Genomic DNA, 21,366 nt, shown 5'->3' with positions numbered 1-21,366 from the left:
GTTTCTGTGTCTTCTTTTTGTCCAGTTTTACCAGATAAAGGTTAGCACACTGTGGGTAGAGCATGGAGTAATCCAACAAACTAACAAATTCTCTGCCATCATATTAGGTAACCCGAACCTGCAGGAAACAGCAAACACAATGAATTAGAAATTCACAGGGACCTCAGGAACCCAGCATTAGGAGAAGCTAGCCTCATTTCTTTCAGTTCATCATCTTTTGGTGCCCCAGTGGAGCACAGAACAGCATGCTATGTCAGAGAACAGCAAGCTATGTGTAAATGGAAAGAAGTGTAAAATTTAACTCACTTCCCACCTGGGAAAATTATTATCTGTCCGAAAACGGCTCTGGGGTCTCAGCAGAGACTATTTTTTAAAGCTCTTTTCTGAAAGGCCTTCGTATAATAATGTAGCTCAATTCATCTACACAATTTATAATTCTAAGGACGTATTAGGCAAATTGGATTAATAATTTCAACCATCTAGCCAGCCACTCTGAGTGACAGTAATCAAAACAAGCTATTTAATTAATGATGCAGATTCTTACCTTCAAATTTCGATGGGCCTTTGTGAAATAACTACACAAAATGTATGGACAGAGATAGCATATCCTGCAAAGAGCTCACTAAACAAGTAGACCTTCAGTTGCTGTCCTCCTCACAAACTAATTTTCCAGTGCTTTTTTGCCATCTTTTTTGCAGCTCAGATTACATAGCACTGGTTTTCAACTGAACCACCACTGTAATGCAATATAGACCTTCACATTCAAAAACTTTTAGAATTATAACTGAAAGTCCATTTAAGATGCGTTTGCCAAAACTTTTACTAGACCTAACAATGACAAGCGGATGTGTGGGGTAACAGAACAGCCTTATCAGTATTCTCCTAGGTGCAGTCATACTACTTTCTCCTCCACCCCCTTTTAAGCCACATATTAACATCATTTACCACATAACTTTTATGAGAAAGTAAACTTCTCTTCCACCCACACCCATAATTTTTCTCCTAAAATTTGATGAAATGAAACAATACGCTAAAAACCAGCTGTTTCTTCCTTTACTCAGAGTCAGCCACAATAAGAAAATTTGCCATTGTTGACTTTCTCAAACAAATGAGATGCAATTAATGAGATAAGTGTTTTGAACAAATACTGCTCTGTATCATCTGCCTTTCAGCCTAAGTCAAGATCTACTTGGAAGAGTAGTTTGTTCAGACTTCTGCAAAACTGTGAAAGTGTTCATATGCATCTGTACATGTGCACTAATTTCAACTGCAACAGACAGTTTTTTCTAATTCTTTTTCTAAGCATTTAAAATAGGATATATAGAAAGTTACACACCTTATATGTGACATTAACCTCTAGCTTTGCAATTGTCTTGGAGTCCATTTTTTCAGAAATCAGCAGCTACAGTTTAATGGGAAGACTCTCTGAAGTCTACAGGTATCAATTTGGCTTGCTAGTACATTCAGACAAAGAATAATCTTGCTGTATTGAAAAAGGCACATGTGGGAAATCTGATCAATCAGACATGACCATGGCTGAGGTTTAACAATTCAATCAATGCTATGTCTTGTTAAGTATCCGTAGTTTTGTCAGACTTGAAATGTCTAATTTTTGAAGATAATTCAGGTCTCTAGGGAATTTGCAGGAAGGCATGGGAAGTGTGGACTGTGTGTTACCAGCATGATGCACGCATTCATAGCTCAGCAATTCCATAGGGAAGCTCCAAGGAGTTGTGCTTAACAGAACAAAAGCATCTGAAATGATGGTAGCAAAAAGGATAAAGACACTGATCTTTGCATGCAGGCTTTCTAACAACAGCAGTGCTTCTTGCATCTCTCATTACCACTCCAGACCAGGAGCTTTTTGACATTGGAAAGAATGCAGAGTCACACCTTGGAGGAACAGCTCTTCACATCTCATTCAGGAAAATTAAATCAAATCAGATGTGCAACTTCAGCCTCTCATGTTTCTAAATGCCTGTCCATATTACTTTTACTTTTTTTTTACTGCTATGAGTATGCTAGCCGGCACACCTTCCTACCATGTTTTACGAAGGGTTTATCAAAACCTTTTCTGTAATGATGCACTTCCCATCTTTCTTATATCCTACAGGAAACAGTACAAGAGCCAACATTACTGATAGAAAGTTTTTGGTAATACATTTGCCTCCAGCTGATATGTACAATCAGAATTCTTGTTTCAAGCAACAAAATGAGACACTTCACATTTTAAAATCTCTCTTTGCCAATTCTTAGGGTTTCGGCAGGTAATTTCAAGCAATCCTGTTACAATGGAGTAAACATTTGCCACTTGTTTCCTGACCTGCAGTAGTGGACTGTGAGCCTAATCTAGCCCTTGCGTGACATAATGACATTCCTGCCAGTTTCGGACATCTCACCACCTTTATGGTTATTCTTAATTTTAAATATAATCTAATTTCCTCATACAAATAAATTTCTTACTTGAATACTTGAATAGTATAATATTATCTCCCTTTACATTGACTGATTAGAGATAAAATGTTACTCCTTTCATAACGAGTATTTCGCTTGTAGCAGGAATAGTGTGGCCAGCAGGAGCAGGGAAGCGATTGTGCCCCTGTGCTTGGCACTGGTGAGGCCGCACCTTGAATACCGTGTTCAGTTTTGGGATCCTCACTACAAGACAGACATTGAGTTGCTGGAGCGTGTCCAGAGAAGGGAAACGAAGCTGGTGAAGTGTCTGGAGAACAAGTCTTGTGAGGACCGGCTGAGGGAACTGGGGTTGTTTAGCCTGGAGGAAGCTGAGGGGAGACCTTATTGCTCTCTACAACTACCTAAAAAGGGGCTGTAGCGAGGTGGGTGTTGGTCTCTTCTCCCAAGTTACTAGTGATAGGGCAAGAGAAAATGGCTTCAAGCTGTGTCAGGGTAGGTTTAAATTGGATATTAGGAAAAATTTCCTTACTGAAAGAGGTGTCAGGCATTGGCACAGACTTATCTGAGAGGTAGTGGAGTCACCATCCCTGGAGGTGTTCAAAAAAACACATTAGCTTAGCACTTGAGGGCAAGGTTTAGGAGATATGGTAGTGTTGACGGTTGTACTTGATGATCCTAGAGGTCTTTTCCAACCTTAATGGTTCTATGATTCTATGGTAAATTAATGGATCATTCCAAAGGTTAGTGGATACTGATGCATTCTTTTAAATGGTTTTCTTCCTTACAAACAACTGAGTGAATATGAATTTTTTTCACCAAAAATGCTAGTGCTTGAAAATGAAGATTAATTTAGTGACAAAAAGATCACTGTTTTTACCTATAAATAGTTTTTACATATTAATAGTTCTAATATATTTCATTATGGCCTGCTATTAACATGACAAACTCATCCCAGGGCACTAAGTATTGATTTTCATGCCCTGTGCAATTCCACCAGAGACAAACTAACAGACAGACAGGGAGCATTAGCGATAGCGAAGACAAAGGCTTACTGAAATAGCAGAAGCATGTGCTTTTGAAAGTGCTGTTGAAAATAATTGATTTTGACAACTGGAAGTCTGTGGGCTGCAAAAATATAATTTCAGAACTGCTTTGCCAACAGCAGAGCTGTGTGCCTGACCTGAGATTTCAAGAAATACTGAGCAGAAAGTCACTTCGGCTGAGAAAAAGGAGTGAAATGGCATTGATCCAAAAATGTGAAAAACGTGTCAAAAGATTCTTCGAAAGCAAACATTTTCTTGTAAAAAGAGTTTGATTTAAGCTGTCATTCTGTAATGAAAAATCCTGTTGTTTATACTTTCCATCTAGAGCTAATCAGCACAAAATTAGATGTTCATCAGCATTCTGATTTCATTGAACAATCATAAATCAGGTCCTGAAAAATTATTTAATTCAGTCTCTGCATCTCCTCATATTCACTTACTGAGGTTCAGACATATCTTTACCTTGGAGAGCTGCAAGTAAATCTGTGTTTATGCAGAAGATAGTCAGAGAGACCCTATGCTGCTGAGATGCCAAATTACTTCTAAATTCTCATTAAAAAGGTGTATGATGCTCACATGGTCACATTCCTTCCCCTTTATCTTTTTCTGAAAAGCTATAGAGGTTGTTGAATTGATCCTGGAGGAATTCTCTATCTAGGTGCTCAGTAGAACATCAGCAAAAAAGTGTTAGGATTTCATAGCTCAGATTTTATGCAACTGTCAGAAAAACAGCTCTTTTAGAAGAGATTTTACAATCCTTCAGTTATCAGTTCTTGCTTGTCTATTGATATCTGCCAAGGCAATCCTCCACTGCTGAATTGGAAGATGACAGAAATGTGGAGTGCTTGAGTTTCACCTGACATAAACTATTTGTTTCAAGTGACAAAGGTTAAGAGTCCTTTGGCCTGAGAACAGTTTACAGAGTCTGCCAGAGAAAAGAGAAACTCGTATTCAGTTATCTCATCTGGGGAAGCAGACCAGTGCCCACGCTTCCTACAGAGAAAACAATTCCCACCTATACTACTTCCACTGCATACAGAGCCACTTTCTCCCTTCCCCTTATTAGCATGGGAGCCAGCCCCACGTTTCACAGCTCAACTGCCTCCTCTGCCATTACTGTGGCAGTGATAAATTTTATCTCCCTCTTTAATTTACGCAGCCATCTCCCAGCTACAAGGAGATGCTACTCTGAAGTATGGAGGATGGTGCTACATCTCTCTGTTCATATGAAGGAGTGAGCAAGAAGGAAGAAGGGTTGCAGAGCCACACTGCCACTCATAGACACAGCCCTGTCCCTGCCTGGTGTTCTGTGGCTGACAGTGTGGTAACTCCCTTAACCTGAAAACACTAGGTTAAAAAAACGTTTTTTATCCCACAAAAGAGGTTCATGACTCTTCAAGATGCAAAACAAAGAACACTTGGACTGGTGGAAAATACATTGTATCTCCTTTCCCTGGAGGGACTGCAGCCAGGGGTAAGGCTATGTTGGAACAGATTTACTTCTGAAGGGACTGTGGCTGTGGGTAAGGCTGTGCTGAAGCTAGTATATCTCTGAAGGCATCGTGGCCCATGGAGAAGGCCACACTGGAGCAGGTGCACCTCAAAGTGACTGTGGCTGTGGATAAGTCTAACCCACAGCAGATATAGCTCTGGAGAGCCTGTGAACATAGATGAGGCTCCACTTGGAGCAGGTACAACCCTAAGGGACTGCAGTCTGTGGGTAAGTCCAAGCCAGAGCAGAGGAAAGGGAAGGAGTTCATTGCAGTGTTAAACCCTATGGTCTGGTCCAAATGGACTGGGGTGGAGATCGTAATGGAAATACCTTTAAATTGCTGTAACCCATTATTTGAGTTGCATGTTATAGGAGTTACTACAGCAGGAACCACCTGAACCAATGGAGGAGAAGCCTTATAAGAAGCAGTGCAAGTGCAGCAGTGACCTGACCTGAGCTGGCTTTGGTGCCCCGTAACTCCATGCAACACACCACCTCTCCTGTCTCATCAAATATAAACATAGGAGACAATAAATCTCTTGCTCTTTTTTCATCATGTTGTTTCATTCGCTCTAAAGCTGGAAGGTATTTATTACACAGCTACATATTTCTCCTCCAACTGTAATGATACCACTGCAGACCTTAAAATTCTTCATATTTATCACAATATTGCAAACGATAGCAAGTATCAAGTTTGCAACATTACACAACAGACAAAGTTATGTTCAACACTTGTGATTTTCAGCATCATTCAAAAAACTTCACATCTCATTTGTCATATTTCTGGAAATAAAAAAGTGACAGCACAAATCCTTTTAAAACCTTTTTTTTTGTTTGCCTTAGCATAACTCTGAAGCAGAAAGCACTTGTAGTCCTTCTCTGCATCAGCCATAGAGGCAAAAAGAAACGGAGACTGGATGCAATAAAAACCTGTTACCTGGACCCTAGAAAATGATGTTACAGCAGTGAATACTGGAGTTTCAACCTCCAGTGAAGACATTGTGGGAACTGGGACTTTGAGAATGGCAATAATGAACACCTAAGATGTGCTGGAGTAATCAGAGCTAGCAGGAGCATCGAATACCCCAGGGAACTGCTCTAACTGCAACTCTCTGCCCAAAGATAGGCACAATCACTTCCTATAGCCATAACATAGTGATGGCTGCTGCTGTAGATGGCAAATCCTGCCCATGTGCTTGGGCTGCATCATTTGAAGGCTTCAGGCAAGGATCCCTGGTGTCTTGCACAAGGGAAGCAAGCGTGCAGCAACTCAGGCAGAGGCATCCTGGGGCAGTGGGGGTGCATTGCTCTGGTCAGCCTGGGAGCTCTGGAAATCCAGTAGGGGATTATGGCCTTGGTTTCTGTGTCACAGGATGCAGCAGCATGCACAGCAGCACCAGAGCAGGGGATCGCAGTTTTCACCTTCGGCACTGCAGCTCCAGCCAAGAAAACCAGAGGTCACACAGAGAACTGAAGGCAGATCTCAATCCCAGACTATGGGCTAGCATCCATTAGCTATCAAAGCAAATTATTAAATTTCACCCTTGTAGGGCTCAAATTATTGCATTATCTGCACTTACACTACCTGGAAAAAAAGAGGAGCCTATTACCCAAATGGCAGCCAACAGACTGCGGAAGCAGAGATTTTGGCCACAGCTACAGGAAAGTCCTAGCTTCATGGAATAAAAAAGTGAGGTTGTGAAGCATATCCTAAACATCAAGATCATGTTATGCTTGAGGATAAATTATAATGTAGGCTTGAAAGGGTCATTATTCCTCAGCAGCACCTGTCCAGTTCATTTTATGTTCAGTTCTGTGTGACTGAAATACAGCTTTTTGGCTTACTGCATGCAAAGACTACTGCTGCATGTGTCTGATCTAAAACTAATCCTTCAGCAAAGGGAATGGTTTTGAGAGGGGAAGTCTAATGAGAAAAATATTGTGAAACTAGAGGACATACAAAGAATGTGCTATGACTGATACAAATTCTGGCCTGTTTTGTGTTTTTTTTTTAATAAGTTATCTTAGCTGTATTTTATTCAGACTAACACATCCTCCATCCTTCCTCAGCCTGTTTACTCAGCTGGATGTCCACAGGGTCCAATTTTCCCTCCAATTGCCCTTGCACGCTAATATAATTGCAGCTTAAATGGGTAATTGGTCAGCCTACAGCAGTGTTTGCATGCATTTGTTCATCTGCACTACCTAGCAGCCTCTTAAAATAAATTTATAGACTCAAAGCACTGTTGAATACTTTGTTCCATTCAGTTTATAAAAGGACAAAACACATCAAGAAATGCTTCCAGGAGCTTTAGCCATTAAAAATACTACACTTCACACATTAAAATTATTTTTATGGACAAATTGGAACAGATCTCTGTTTCCACACATCAGAAAGGCACACACTCACACAAGTCAGTTGTATTTAATTTGTAAATACTAAACTAAATAAACTTCATAGCAGAGGTCAATCAAATTTGAAATTATTATGTGGGAAAAGAGGCCCATTGAAATTTCAGACGAGAGAAACTGAAATCACTGGCAGCAGGCAAGAACAGCTTTTTCTGGAATACATGCGGAACACAGAATTTTACAGGTCGGTTTTATACTGTTGTGGAAGGATCAGTATGGAAGTGATTTTTATGACTGTTATTACCAGAACCTGGTTCTTGGGTTGAAATAAAAGACGCAAGTCCTGTACCACAAACCATCATCATGTAGCTTGGGCTCCCTTATTCATGAAGTGCCACAATTCAGCTATTTTAATCATTTCCTTGCAAGCGTAACAATTGGCTTTTTTCTTTGGCTCACTACTTTTGCAGTGGAACTTCCCAGGTGTCTAGAATCTTCCCTTCGCTTCTCCTAGAGCTGAGACTCCTGCTCACACCAAACCCAGTGGCTTCTATTTTATTCCTCTCTGCTACATTTTTCTGTGGCCATTTCTGCACTTCTTTTTACCATGTCTAAATCCAGTATCCCATCTGAAAGAGACCAAAATGTGTGAAACCTCTCCGTGCTGAAATCTGACACAAATTTACATGTACACAAAGCAGAGAAGTGGCTGATTCAGATCTATTTAACTCTCAATAAGTGTTCAAAATTATTTTGAATCATCTAATGTGTTGTATAGAAACATACAAGCCAAAGATTAAAAAAAAAAAACACACCCAAACAACTTTTGCAATTTGAAAAATGGCAATTTATATAACTTTAAGTTTATACCTGCATCACAGGCTCCTTCTCTGGTAGGGGTTACAGAGAAATGTGAACTTTGCCTTGGCATAAATATGCCAGAAGATGCCTGGTCTTCTGTGCTTGTACCCCCTCATCAGCGTGGTGTAGAGAATTGATTGGTTTTACCTTACATAACAAGATCAGAAAGAAAAAAAAAAAGGTGGGGGTTGGGGGGGGGCAGGGCTAATGCATCAGTATAGCTGCATACACATAATTTCATTATTTAGGCAAGAAATTTAACCATCACTGTAACTACTGTTGTTACACCAATAGATACTCCTAACAAAGGAAGTTTTCAATGCTTCCACCAACACTCAGTTGTTCTCTTACAAACAAACTACAAAGCTCAGATAACAAGTACCTCACTAAATATTCAGTGATTTTTCACACTTCAGTTTCCCAGAACTATCATTTGGGATTGTAGCAATAAAATAAAATAAAAATTGTCACAATAAAAAATATTGAGTAATGAGAGTAATTTATGAAAGAATTAGGAAAACCTAAAAACAGATTTGGAAAATATTAACAATGTATTTACACAACTTAAAACCTATGTAAATTAAATCCAGAGGAGAAAAAGAAACTTCGAATTTTTTATTTAAAAATAAAGCTTCTTAAAAATACAGTACATAAGGAATCTCAATATGAATGAAAAAATAATCTATAACTTCAATCAATCAAAAAAGAAAACCCAGAAATATTACATGAATAAAATAAAGAGAGAGAAATAAAAGACAATACACTGTTTTCCAGCTGGATGTACCCTTGCACTTATAGATTTGGTTAATTTAATACCAGATTAAGTTTTCTTGTTTTGATATTAATCAGCCATTCACCTCATACATTACCCATTTAGGCATAACCAGTGTTAGACCACATAATTTTCAACAAGTCCAATATAAACATTATTCAGCATTGTTTGGAAACCGTCAAGATCAAATAAAGAACAAATTAGTAAAACTCAATCATATGCCCATGTGTGAACTACAAAATTCAGAGTGCTAGTTTGCAAAAATCAGTATTATTTTGCTACCTGGCACTTAGATTGAAGCTTTTAAGGAGACAGAGTGATAATTTTCTATCTATAAACTACACTGTGCTCTACAGTACATCTGTCTTGGGAATGTGCATAGAAATACTTATTCACCCAGAAATGCACATAAATTAAAATTTCTGCTTTGAAATTTTCGAAGAATTCAAAAATTAAAATTTTCTGCTTCGAAAAGCACATGTTCTACTGTAAATCTGAATTATTCTTACAGTTATACAGGCGATACTTAGATGGCCCTGGTTGCAAAAACTGACTTTAATCACTCCACTGTAATCTGGCAAGACACAAGACAGCAGAACTGAAGTCCCAGGTCTAATGCAGCCCACAGATACAAGTACTTCAATGAATCTTGAAGTTCAAATGCTCAGCCACTGAAAAAGCAGTCTAAAAATCTTTTGAAGAACAATGCCTTCTGAAGTATTCAGTCATGCAGTATGTCATGTAAATACAGACACTGTACTTAGCAATACTGATTCTTCCCAAAAGCAATCCCTATCATCACTCACCATCACTCCTGTCCTGATATTTTGACTACTGTAGAATTAGATTCAACTTATTAGAGTAAGAGAAATAATTAAATTTATCTTTGCTAATGCAGGAGATAAGTACTAGCATATTTTCTGCACTCAACTATTGAAACTGTTAACCTTAAAAACCACATATATAAAACAGTCAACATGAAAATGAGGTTCCTGACATACTGTGTAGTAGTAACAATGGTAATTATATTTTGATATAAGCAGCATACCAAGCAGGAATTTGTCACATTTCATCTGTGTTAAATAGCTTTAAACAACACTGAAACCATCCTTTGTAATGCCATGTATTTTCAGAGAAGTATTCACTTAATTAAAGATTTTTAATAATCTGTATACACATATATTTCTAGCATAGTATTTTACATATATAATTTCCTAATGACTGTACAGCAAAAGGCTGCATCTATATCTCAATTGCCATATCAATATCATTAGTTGTTTTATCCTGAACATGATAATGTGAATGTGAATCCTGAATTATCCTGAATGTGAATGACAATGTGATTTGTCATGACATCCCACTTGGTGTCTAATTAACTATGTGTGTTTATAAAGTAAAGAGTAAAAAGTAAAGCGTAAAAATACATTACCAGGAATAGCTGAAGAACAGCCAAGAACATACATTTTAAAACAGTAATGTCTGTTAATAAAGACTGACCCATAGGAGATTAGATTTAGTCTTAAAATTTCAGGTATGTGAGAATTCAAGTCTCACAAGTGGACCAATTTAAAAAAGTTATTTTTTGACACAAGAACCATGGATCTCCAGCTGCTAAAGTGTACCTGTGTTAGAACACTGCATATACTGGCTTAGGTAAGGAGATACTGACTTGGGGAACAACAAGGTAAAAAAACCTTGAATTATATGCAAAATAATTCTTAAGGTTACAAAAAGCTCCAGCTGTAAAGCAAAAAGAGGCAGTACTTGTTCAAAGCCCATAAAGAGGTGACAACTTCTTTCTGTGTACTTCACTGTACATAATCCATAACGGATTTCAACTCTGTTAAGCAATTGGCTGCTTTTTCTCAACCCAAACCCAAATGGAATCACAGAATTTGCATATCTTCTTTTTTGAACAAACCAATACTCCATATCTCCATACCTTCCCAGGCTACTCTACCACAGTGTCTATTCTGGACAGGGTGATATAGACATGACTGCAGATAGGACTACTCTGTGCTGCTGTGTGCTTAGTGAAAAGACAGGAAAAGAGCCATCAAAGTTGAAAGTAAGCAGAGGAATGAACAGAACTCATTCAAGGCAGTAACTTTGCTATGGCAGAGAATTAATGAAAACAGAATAGATTTTGTCTGGGTAAATGAGACTCAGGTACAGCCAAGTCTATCTCTTACATAAATCACAAGGCCAAAGAAATGCTGCTTGAAAATGTTCTCATTTACACTCTGTATTGACCCTTCCTACTGTAGACATATTGCTGAAATACTGAGTGTCAGACAGCAAATACTTTAGACAAATGATTCAGAGCTGAATGAGAAGTCTTTATCATCCTTATTTTTTGGGAGACGCTACCTGCATCTTCAACCTCTGAGTCACTGACTGAGGTTATTTTAAAATCAACTCCCTCTTTTTCAAACACAAAAAATTCATCATGTTATTAATGCCAAGAATCAACTACTCAACAGAGAAACTAAGCCAGCCAAACTTAAGCAAGTCATCTCCTTAAAACAAAGTGCAAAGTAAGCTTCTGGAGATCCGGGACCTCTTGTTTCAAAGGTCCTTCAAGTATTTGCGCTAGTTAGCACACCGCAAAATCTAAGGGCCATCTCAAAGGGTGACAAAATGAGGCTCTGCCTCTTACCTGACCACTAGCCCAATGCAGCTGGAAGATAATAAGCTGAAGCCTACCAGGACCTGAAAAAGAACACCATGTGCCCACTACTCATTCAGCCTAGATAAGAACTATCAAGAGCTACGAAGTGGCTCCCAGGTATGACTAACAGCAGTTTATACCAAGGGTAGAGAAGAAAAATCCTTTTGGAGGGAAATGGTCTGACTGAGAAGGGAGTGGGTCTGAGAAGTGTATACCTTGGGCTTGTGCTATGTATATAAAAAACTGTCTAACATTATTTTTATTGGTGCTGCTAGACAGCTACAATGCTCAGTCAGATCACTTAAATTCAAACCTTTGTTCACAGAGGTTTAGACTGGATAATAGGAAAAATTTCTTCACTGAAAGAGGGGTCAGGCATTGCAACAGGCTGTCCAGAGAGATGGTAGAGTTGCCATCCCTGGAGGTATTTAAAAGACACGTAGATGTGGCACCTCAGGGCATGGTTTAGGAGACATGGTAGTGTTGGGTTCATGGTTGGACTTGATGATCCTAGAGGTCTTTTCCAACCTTAATAATTGTATGATTCTATGATTTTGCAGCTAAACAAAATCGGGTTATTCTTGAAGTGAAAAAGCCAGAACAGTACCTTTGTCTTCTGACAGTTAACTTCCAATCGGTGACAAGACTATGAATAAAAGTGTATTTCTTATATACAATGCTAAAAAAATCTATTTATTATGCTTGCACTCATAGCACAATGGTAAAAGTACAGAATTGAATGAGAAGTACTAGGTGGTACTAACTAAGATCCACATTGTTTTATGCAACTCTTACTCTTCAGAAAGTACACTTAGCCTTTATTTCAGAAATAGTTTAGAGGTGCTAATACAGTATTATTGACAGGAATATATATAGAATAAGCAACAATTTTTGTCCAGAAAGATCAACACTTCACCATACAAAGAAAACGCTTTTAAGGAATGCAATGATATTCCCAGTTGGGATATTGAGAAGAGCCAGCCAGTAGTATTTGTCTTTGTGATGTGGTTGTTCCAACAAAGCTATGTTGGCTTCTTATTTGTGAGCTGCAGCAAAATTAAGTGCATGGTGAAGACAAAGGGTGGAGACAGCCAAGTTAAATAATACATCTAAGCGACAGCATCCTCAAATATGTTACAGAAACACTCTGCTCTAAGTGATGTACTGCTGGCAGGAAGGCTGGCCAAATACAGTAAATAATGCATTACAAAAAAAGTGACTCACAGAATCACAGGTTGGAAGGGACCTCACAGATCATCTAGTCCAACCTTTCTAGGAAGAGCACAGTCTAGACAAGATGGCCCTGCACCCTGTCCAGACGACTCTTGGAGGCGTCCAATGTGGCCGAGGCAACCACTTCCCTGGGGAGATTATTCCAATGGTTGACCGTTCTGTGAAAAATTTCCCTCTCACATCCAATCGGAATCTCCCCAAAAGCAATTTGTGTCCATTCCCCCTTGTCCTCTCCACATGACTCCTTGTAAAAAGGGAGTCTCCATCTTCTTTGTAGCTACCCCTTAAGTACTGGTACATGGTAATCAGAACCCCTCTAAGCCTCTTTTTCTCAAGGCTGAACAAACCTAGTTCTCCCAGCCTATCCTCATATGGCAGGCTTCCCAGTCCTTTGATCATGTTGATGGCCCTTCTCTAGACCCCTTCCAGCTTGTCCACATCCTTTTTGTATAGGGGGGACCAGAACTGTACACAGTACTCTAGGTGTGGCCTGACAAGCGCTGAGTAGAGCAGGATAATGACTTTTCTCTCTGCTGGCGATGCCCTTTTTGATGCAACCCAGCGTCCTGTTGGCCTTCTTGTCCACAGCAGCACACTGTTTGCTCATGTTGAGCTTCCTGTCCACCAGGACCCCCAGGTCCCTTTCCACAGAGCTTCTCTCCAGCCAGGTGCATCCCAGTCTGTGCTGCACTCCTGGATTATGTTTTCCCAGGTGGAAGACCTTACACTTGTCCTTGTTGAACTTCATAAGGTTCTTCTTGGCCCACTCTTCCGGCCTATCCAGATCTTCCTGCAGAGCAGCTCTCTCTTCTGGAGTGTCTACTTATGGTTTATGTTAACTTACAATTTCAGGTTACCAGAAAACTCATCTTATTATCATGTTTCATTTGAATGCAAACTTGACTGGAAAAAGATTCTCTTCCACAGTACTGCAGAAATCCTGTCCTTGCCACCTACCTTACTTACATTGGCACACAATGGTCTGCCATAGCACAAAACAAAGCATGAATTCATAATTTCTGAAAAGCATCATTTACTGAATAAAACTGGAGAACTGTAAGATGAACACTGAAAGACATCATGCAATGATGGAATGTGTACTCAACTGTGTAACTCCCACTCTTTGCAATCTCACGTCATTTGGTAAACTTTGGTAATGAATCAAAACAATTCTTCTGGCCCCACATCCATTTACTCTGCGCTTTTATGAATCTTCCCTTCACATTAGCCCACTTCAGAATCAAAACAAGGAGGAAGCTGCCTAGTTCAAAATCTATCCCACCACTTGGTTCTTGGACAGTTTCTTGCTTATGAATCCTCCTCAGGACTGGAAATGATTGCGTATCTCAACTACTCTACCAGCTGTTTGTTGGAACCTGTCCTTCAAACCAACAGACCAGAGGATAGGTTGGTAAACATTATTTAGTGCAGAATCTTTTAGACATCAAGATTTTTCAAATGGAATCTCAAATCTCTGATATTATGAGAAGATAGCAAGGTAGCATCAGTCCTACCACGAGGTACCCCATACTGCAAATAAACCAGTTTTTTTCCAATTTTTTTGAGGTTGCTTTTCATTAGTGCTTTGACTTCTCTTTGTACCCCTCAGGAAATCAAATATTGTTAAATTCATAGTAATAGCCACTGTGCTCAATAAAGTATGTGTAGTTCTGACGTTATATTACGATGAAATTCATTAATACTGTCTGTAAGGTTTTTTAAATTAATAACAATGACAAGCACTACTTAGTCTTAAGAATACAGTTTCTACTAAAATAAAATATCATGAAGGAGAGCTGGAGGGAAAGAAGTGGGATTTCAAAGCAAAGGTTCAAAGATTTAAAGGATTTCAGATTAAATCTTAAAATTCTCCCTGATCTTTTCCTTCTGGAACAAAATCTTCCTGAGAACCCATTTCAGAAACATTAATAAATTAATAACCTGACAGGGTCATTGGCTAAAATAATTTTTTTAAAAATTATTATTTTCACCCTTTTAGAGGCTTGTCATTCAAAGTATAAAGCTCAGTACCTCCTAAAAATGATGCCTCTCCCTTCTCTGCTCCACGTACACAGAAAAGGGATAAAAAATAAAGTAGCTGCCTTAATCATATTACATAGTGATTCCTAATGTTAAGGATGAATGGGAGACTGAGGAACAATAGTTTTACCAAAAGAATCCAACAATATGAAAACATTTGAGAAATCGTGAATATTTGAAATTACCGTTTTCACTTGAGAATAAGGCAAAATGTTCATGTCCATAATTTACTTAAATGTATAGCTGATACTTCAGCCTCACAGTTCTTCTTTTGTCATTTAAGTAGGCACTTCAGGATTTACAGATTTTTAAATAACTGATCGTGTGAAAGGGAAGTGCAATGGTTCTGAAGAGTCCCTAGCCGCCCCTGACATGCTCCACCTTCACCCGCGGCAGACCCGAACCAGGGTCCACTCCCGAGATGTACTCCAGCCCGAAGGCAAGCCCCACCCCTCGCACGCACGCCCAACCACGCAACTCCCGCTCCCAACACCGGCGGCGCCTTAACGAGGCGTGCAGCCGTGCGCCGCCCCGCCGGGGCGCAGCGCCCCCTGCCGTGGTGACAGAGGGCCGACAGAGGGCGCGAGAGGAGCTGCGCCCCGCGGGGCGCGCGGCCGCGTTACGTGCCAGTCTGCGCCACCTCGGCGCTGGCGTCGGGCCCTGGGCGCCGTCCTTTGTTTGAAAACAGGGAAATATACCTCCCAACGCGGTATGCGGGCTGCTGCGGGTTTTCATCCCCACAAAGCGGGCAAAACTTAATGGTCCCATCACCCCACTGCGTATCATGTACAACAATTACATACTCTGCTTGTAACTAAGGCTCCTACCGTCGAGCAGAATCCGTATTACAGACTTGGTTCTCCATGCATGGTTAAATTAACTGAACCAATTATATCAGAAGACATATCAAGAATAGTTAAGTTCTTGATCCTCTTTCTTATAAGCTGCAGAACAGTATGATCTCCTAACTACAATAATTGATTAGCACGAAAAACTTAAAAAAACCTGCTGTTTTGCTCACTAAGCTGATTTACATATTGGCACATAAAACAAAACTGCTATTAATCCCCTGTGTGTTTCATGGAGACTATAATAGAGGAATTCCTTAAAAAAAATTAAAAATATATATATATATAATATAGCCATTGCTTCATAATGTATATATGCACATTCTTTTTAATTTCAGGCACTGCTCCAGATGGAGGAAGATGGATCCTTTCCATCCACTTTCTTCAAGCCTTCTTTTGTTTAAATATTGCTGCCAATACCATCTTAAAGGAAGTCTAAACTCACATCTAAAAATGCTGTGAAAAAAATGGTTGAACATTAGGCTTGAAATTTAAATGAAGAAAATAATGTATCTCTTTTTAAAAGGAGAAGTAAAGTTCATTCAAATCTTAGAAATTCACAGAAGTGTAAAATTCAAGTGATTTTTAAGATGCGCCTTTTGGAACTTTCAGTGGATCATCAAAATCTGTTAAATCAATAAAGGGACACCCAACATTGGCAGAGACTGTGTTAAGATTTTAAAAGAGCTGATCTAAAAGTTCATTATGAATGCCACTTGCCACAAATCTAGACCTTCTTTTTGAATCAACTGTTCACAAACAATCTCTCTCCAAACACAACCTATGTATAGTAGTACATCCTGATTTTCTGCCTTTTACGATCCTGTTGCATGGCTGCTATTTAAGGTGGATCCTAGTCCTTCCTGTCAGACTAGACAACAGAATAAGAAGCATAACTGAAAACACTGAAGCTGTGAATGTCTCATAAAAATTCACAGAACTGTCAAAAATAACAAACATCTTATGCCAATAGTTGTATAGATACAGAAGGCTATAATACATTATATAATTTTTCCGGATACTGCAAAGCTGAGCCAGTACTGTGGGAATCGTTGCCATTTTACCAGAAGTAATCTTAAGGATGCTTTCTTTGAGTATTTCCACACTGAAAGGGCCCACAACAAGCTATCGTACATCCACAGAGTATCCTATTAGATCAGTTAATATATTTTACTACATGTTAGTAGCAAATATCTATATTTATGTATAAATATTTTAAAATATTTTCACATATACTTCCCATATACAAACACTTGGACCAATTCCAGCTAACCATTAATAAACAAAAGTATATATAAAATTTATAACTTTATTGACAATAAACTCTTTTTTAAGGTATGTTATGCTAACTAATTAAATCTGTATTTTTGAAAAGTAATTATTCCAATATTTGCATGATACAGCTTCTTTGTTGAATGATTGCAAGGAAATCCTTGTGATATAGGGAAAACATGCTTTCTATCTACATTTTATGACTTTTGTTGATATAAAGACATGAATATTTTTCACTAAGATCATATCTATGGAGAAAGATAACTGTAAGACTTAAGATCTCTCTATATTAAACACACACATCAACGTGTATTTATAAAAACCTCTCTGAGAAAGGTTTAGAAAGAAGTCTGCCTCAGTTTTAAATGCTACCTTTTATAGTGTGGTGCTGCAGAAGTACTTTTGTATATCATAAATAAATGGCAGTGTCAGGTAATTTTAAACACGCATAGCAGAAACAAAGACATGAATATTATCTAGACAGACCTACTGATAAAAACACTAAAAAAAATCAAGGCAGAGTAAGACACTTAGTTGGAAGGTTAACAATCAATGTAAACTTCAGTGTTTCCTACCAAGAAAAAAAAAAAGAGCCAGTATCAAACAAATAGAGTAAGACTGCATTCCAGTAATTTGTGTTTGGTAATAACCTCAACGATGAAACAAATCCTTCTGGAAAGCTAATTTCAAAGTAAATATGCCTAAAGTTAAACATACAACTTGTATCGACCTCCGAACAGAATCAAGACCACTATTAAAATAAAGCCTAGGGCACATTGTGATGCCTGCGATTGGTGGGAGGATTTTAATTGACTTGAAGACTGTCATAGTCCTATATTCATAAAACCTGTAACGCACTTCCAGCATGGAGGACCCATCTGTGCCCACCATCCATCTGTTCAGACGTGATTGGCAATGTGGCAGGGAAGTCGCAGTGGTTGCCTCTGCCTGAAAGGAATAAACCACAGGATCTTCCAGTGAGTGCCAAAAACTTCTGAGAAGGTCTGCTGCCACGGCTTTCGGGGCCTTGATCTACAGAAGACAGCATTATTAGTGAAAGACAGCACGCCCATGGTGCACTTCAGTCAGCTAGAACAATGCAGGTTGGCTGGGGATCCATTACTGGACTCCGATGAATTGTGTCCCAGCATCACAAATACGGGTTTTCTTTCATTATGGCATGCAGCTGAGACTTAACTTTTGAGAACAGAAACTATCTGTGTCGTCAATGAACCAAAGGCAACTTTTGAAGCAGAGGAGAACCTCAGAATCAATGAAATGTATGTCAAGACACAGCAGAAGGTGTCTTTTGATCTGTACTTTTGAAAGAAAATATAGTTCCACTAGCTTTGGAAGGTACGGGAATAATGTGAGGCTACTTTGTGTACAACCAATATTAAAAGATTAGTGAGCTGCTGCGGGAGATAGGAAGTACAAGGCACAGTACCATGCAAAATAATCCTAACAGTGCTGTTGATTCCTTTTCTCTCACACAGAGTTAAAAAAAGCAGCTACTCCTTTAGCTTTTCAGCAAATAAATGTAGAAATTTTACAGCACTTACATGTCTTCACAACAGTTCGACATTTTTTCTATACTTGTAGTATCCTGTTGAAGAAAACACAGTGAAAAAGTATTTATTTACATTCCTAACCATTAAAATGTCATTATGAAAGCACCTAAATAAAGCAGGGAATCAATTCTTAGTATACACTGCTTTGGCATTGGTCCAGTAGGTTACATATTACTCATTCGCCACATGAGTGAGACGATATGTGCAAATTTACTCAGTCTGTTCAATGATTTTTACAAACATGATGTGAAACTATACTGAGTAGTTTTACTGTGATAGCACACACCACAGATGCCAACAAAAACTTACAGCATTATTACAGCTAAAATGAATTCTGATGTTACAATTAATTCATGGGACATTTAGAAGTAACATCTGTAAGGTACACTCTTGCTGTGTTTTTCACAAGCACTCATTCCAGACTTGGAGTAGTTCACTGAGATATCAACAGGAAAATTTAGTAAAATGCAACCATTAACAGATGCAATCTTTTGAAAAGCAGAAGCTATTAAAAAGTTTTAAAATAGTTATCTTCATGAGTGTTAAAATGCAAAGAGCACCACTAGCAATATGCCATCAGTTTCCATAGTCTCTAAAGGTAAATCCCAAATATAAAGATTGTTCTCTTAAAATGTAAAAAAAACTAAATAAAGTGCAGAGTGAAGGCATACCTGCAGCTAACAGTAAATTAAATTCATACTTTACTTTTCTGAACATGATTAATTTCATAAGTTTCATAATTAACATATCAATGTAAGCTTAGATCATCCCCAAATAAAACTTTTAAAACTACCAACAATAGTATTTTTTTCTCACTTTTGCACTACATATTTTAAAAAAAGCTTGCTTTGTAAGAATCACTTCAATTTTAACTCCAGTAGTTTTAGTGTTTTCAATGAACATTCATAGTTCATTATGTCCCAAAATCACTCACGAGGTCCAAAATACAATAATTGAAATATTTCTCATTGTTCCATCTCCTTTTCACGGCAGCTTGCTATTTCCCTTTACTGTTCATTGATTTAGGCATGCACATAATGCACCTGTCAGATTACCCTAGCATTTGAATGAAACCGAGAGCCAGTCTCTATTGTCCCAGCCATACGGAGACGCAAGGGCTGTGGTTTAATTAGGCTGCGACTTCATTGTCATCTGGAAACACTACCTAGCAATAAAACCATACTGTGTTCTTTGTTCCTGCCATCCGTGCATTCAATTCAGTGCAGACGCTGCTGGGATTCTGCAACCATCTTTCATAATGCTTTGAAGGGGAAGGGTGAAATATGAGTGGGGAATAATGCACAGGAAGCTGCTTCCCTGCTTCACCAGACATGGGTGGCCTCAACTCCCCTTGCCAAATTTTCTCCTCCTAAATCCACTTCTCAGCTCTGATGAGTTTTGGAACAGGATCCCTTACCACATGCTGAATGGCAAAAATCTTAATTCTGCCCATGACCTACCCAGCTGAATTCCAGATGCCCTATGGCAAAGCAAAGAAGGCCCCTCTTTGCACGTCAGCCCACCATGATGCACAAGTTCTTCCCTGTTGGTGCAGAGAAGGCACGCCTGCAGAAGACTACATAAACCATTCTGGCCCCATCACTAGGTGGATTTGAAGAACCACTCAGTAGTGAGAGAGGACAGGACTGGAGGCAGCAGACTGTAAGTACTGTTGTTTCAATTCCCATAGATAAACCTCTTCTCCTCTCCACCTGAGGGGCCTGCCTAGCGTGTTCCCCCTCACCTGCCACAGGTGACAGGAAAGCATTACAAGACACAAGCCATTCTCCTTGTGAGGGTGGGACCTGACTGCACAGCCAAGGGACATTCTGCTTCCTTGGGCTGGCTTTTTAGCCAGCTCTTGTCAGAACACCACCTTTTCTGACCACAGAAGATCACACACAGCTTTCTGAATAAAAGGGACTAGATAAACACAGATATTACTTCCGTGACACTTCAGTGAGGTTGTACCAGCGTTTTCATGAGACTCTGTAGCTCCTTTCATAACTGCAAAAATATCTCAGCTCTAGGAATTAACCTCTGGTCACATCAAAGCTGCCTACCTGATAGTACAATGTAATATTGGCATGTTTGAAAGCAATGATTGCTGATGATTTTTTCTATAACAGTAGCATACTAGTCCAGACTATAACTGACTTCTAGCTATCAAAGAACTATGCTATCATTCAAAAAAGAAGCCTTAAAAAAGCTCTGGGTGCAGAAGAAACATAACAAAATAATACATTAAAAATGGTTTTTTGTTATGTCTCTCCACACTGCTTATTCATTAATACATTTATACTGCTCCCTAAAATACTGTATTTGAGAATTGGTGGTTGCATTTCTTTTTAATTGTTATCATGGCACGTTACCAAGTCCTGAAAGATGCTCATCAGAGTCTGCTTCTCTCATAAATGTAACCCATTAGATTAATAAACTAATTGAAAGCACCAAAACAGGAACTGCAGAAAATTACTGTAAAAAAGACTGTCAAGCTTTCACACCTTTAAAATGTACTAAGGATTTTAGTTGGATAAGAGTCAAAGGAAATCTTCCCTTCCTTTCTTCCTTCCTTCTTCTTCCATTTAAATGCCAACATCTATTTTAGAATACTTTTGCTTGACAGTAAAGGAATTGGGACTGAGCAGTGAATCCTTTGCTTCTGGGATACTTTTTCAGAATTAGAAAAACTTTATAGCCACGTTTTAAAAGCTGTGAACTAGGGCTGGAGGGAATGGGAGGAAACACCTCCCTCTGAAGTTTAGCTCCCTTAACAAGTGCTGGTGACTGAACTTA

The 21,366-nt window shown here is 38.9% G+C and overlaps 1 protein-coding gene across 12 annotated transcripts in view; it reads right to left on the bottom strand.

Moving 5' to 3' along the window:
• Positions 1-8,126: 8,126 nt before the first annotated feature.
• The window catches only part of ZDHHC21 (zDHHC palmitoyltransferase 21), a 49,725-nt gene continuing 36,485 nt past the window's right edge, over positions 8,127-21,366 (bottom strand). For 11 of the 12 annotated variants that reach the window (XM_075078953.1, XM_075078954.1, XM_075078952.1 and 8 more), the window contains 2 exons: positions 18,562-18,605; positions 8,765-18,031 (listed from right to left, as the gene is read on the bottom strand). In XM_075078953.1, coding sequence (XP_074935054.1) covers positions 17,899-18,031; positions 18,562-18,605 — 177 coding nt within the window. In that variant the 3' untranslated portion in view covers positions 8,765-17,898. Of the gene's footprint in view, positions 8,311-8,764; positions 18,032-18,561; positions 18,606-21,366 lie in introns of those variants that run through there. The other variant, XM_075078955.1, reaches the window with a different exon arrangement.

This window comes from Phalacrocorax aristotelis, chromosome Z, assembly GCF_949628215.1.
Source record: "Phalacrocorax aristotelis chromosome Z, bGulAri2.1, whole genome shotgun sequence".
Taxonomy (NCBI): domain Eukaryota; kingdom Metazoa; phylum Chordata; class Aves; order Suliformes; family Phalacrocoracidae; genus Phalacrocorax; species Phalacrocorax aristotelis.
This window is presented reverse-complemented; position numbering and strand designations above follow the sequence as displayed.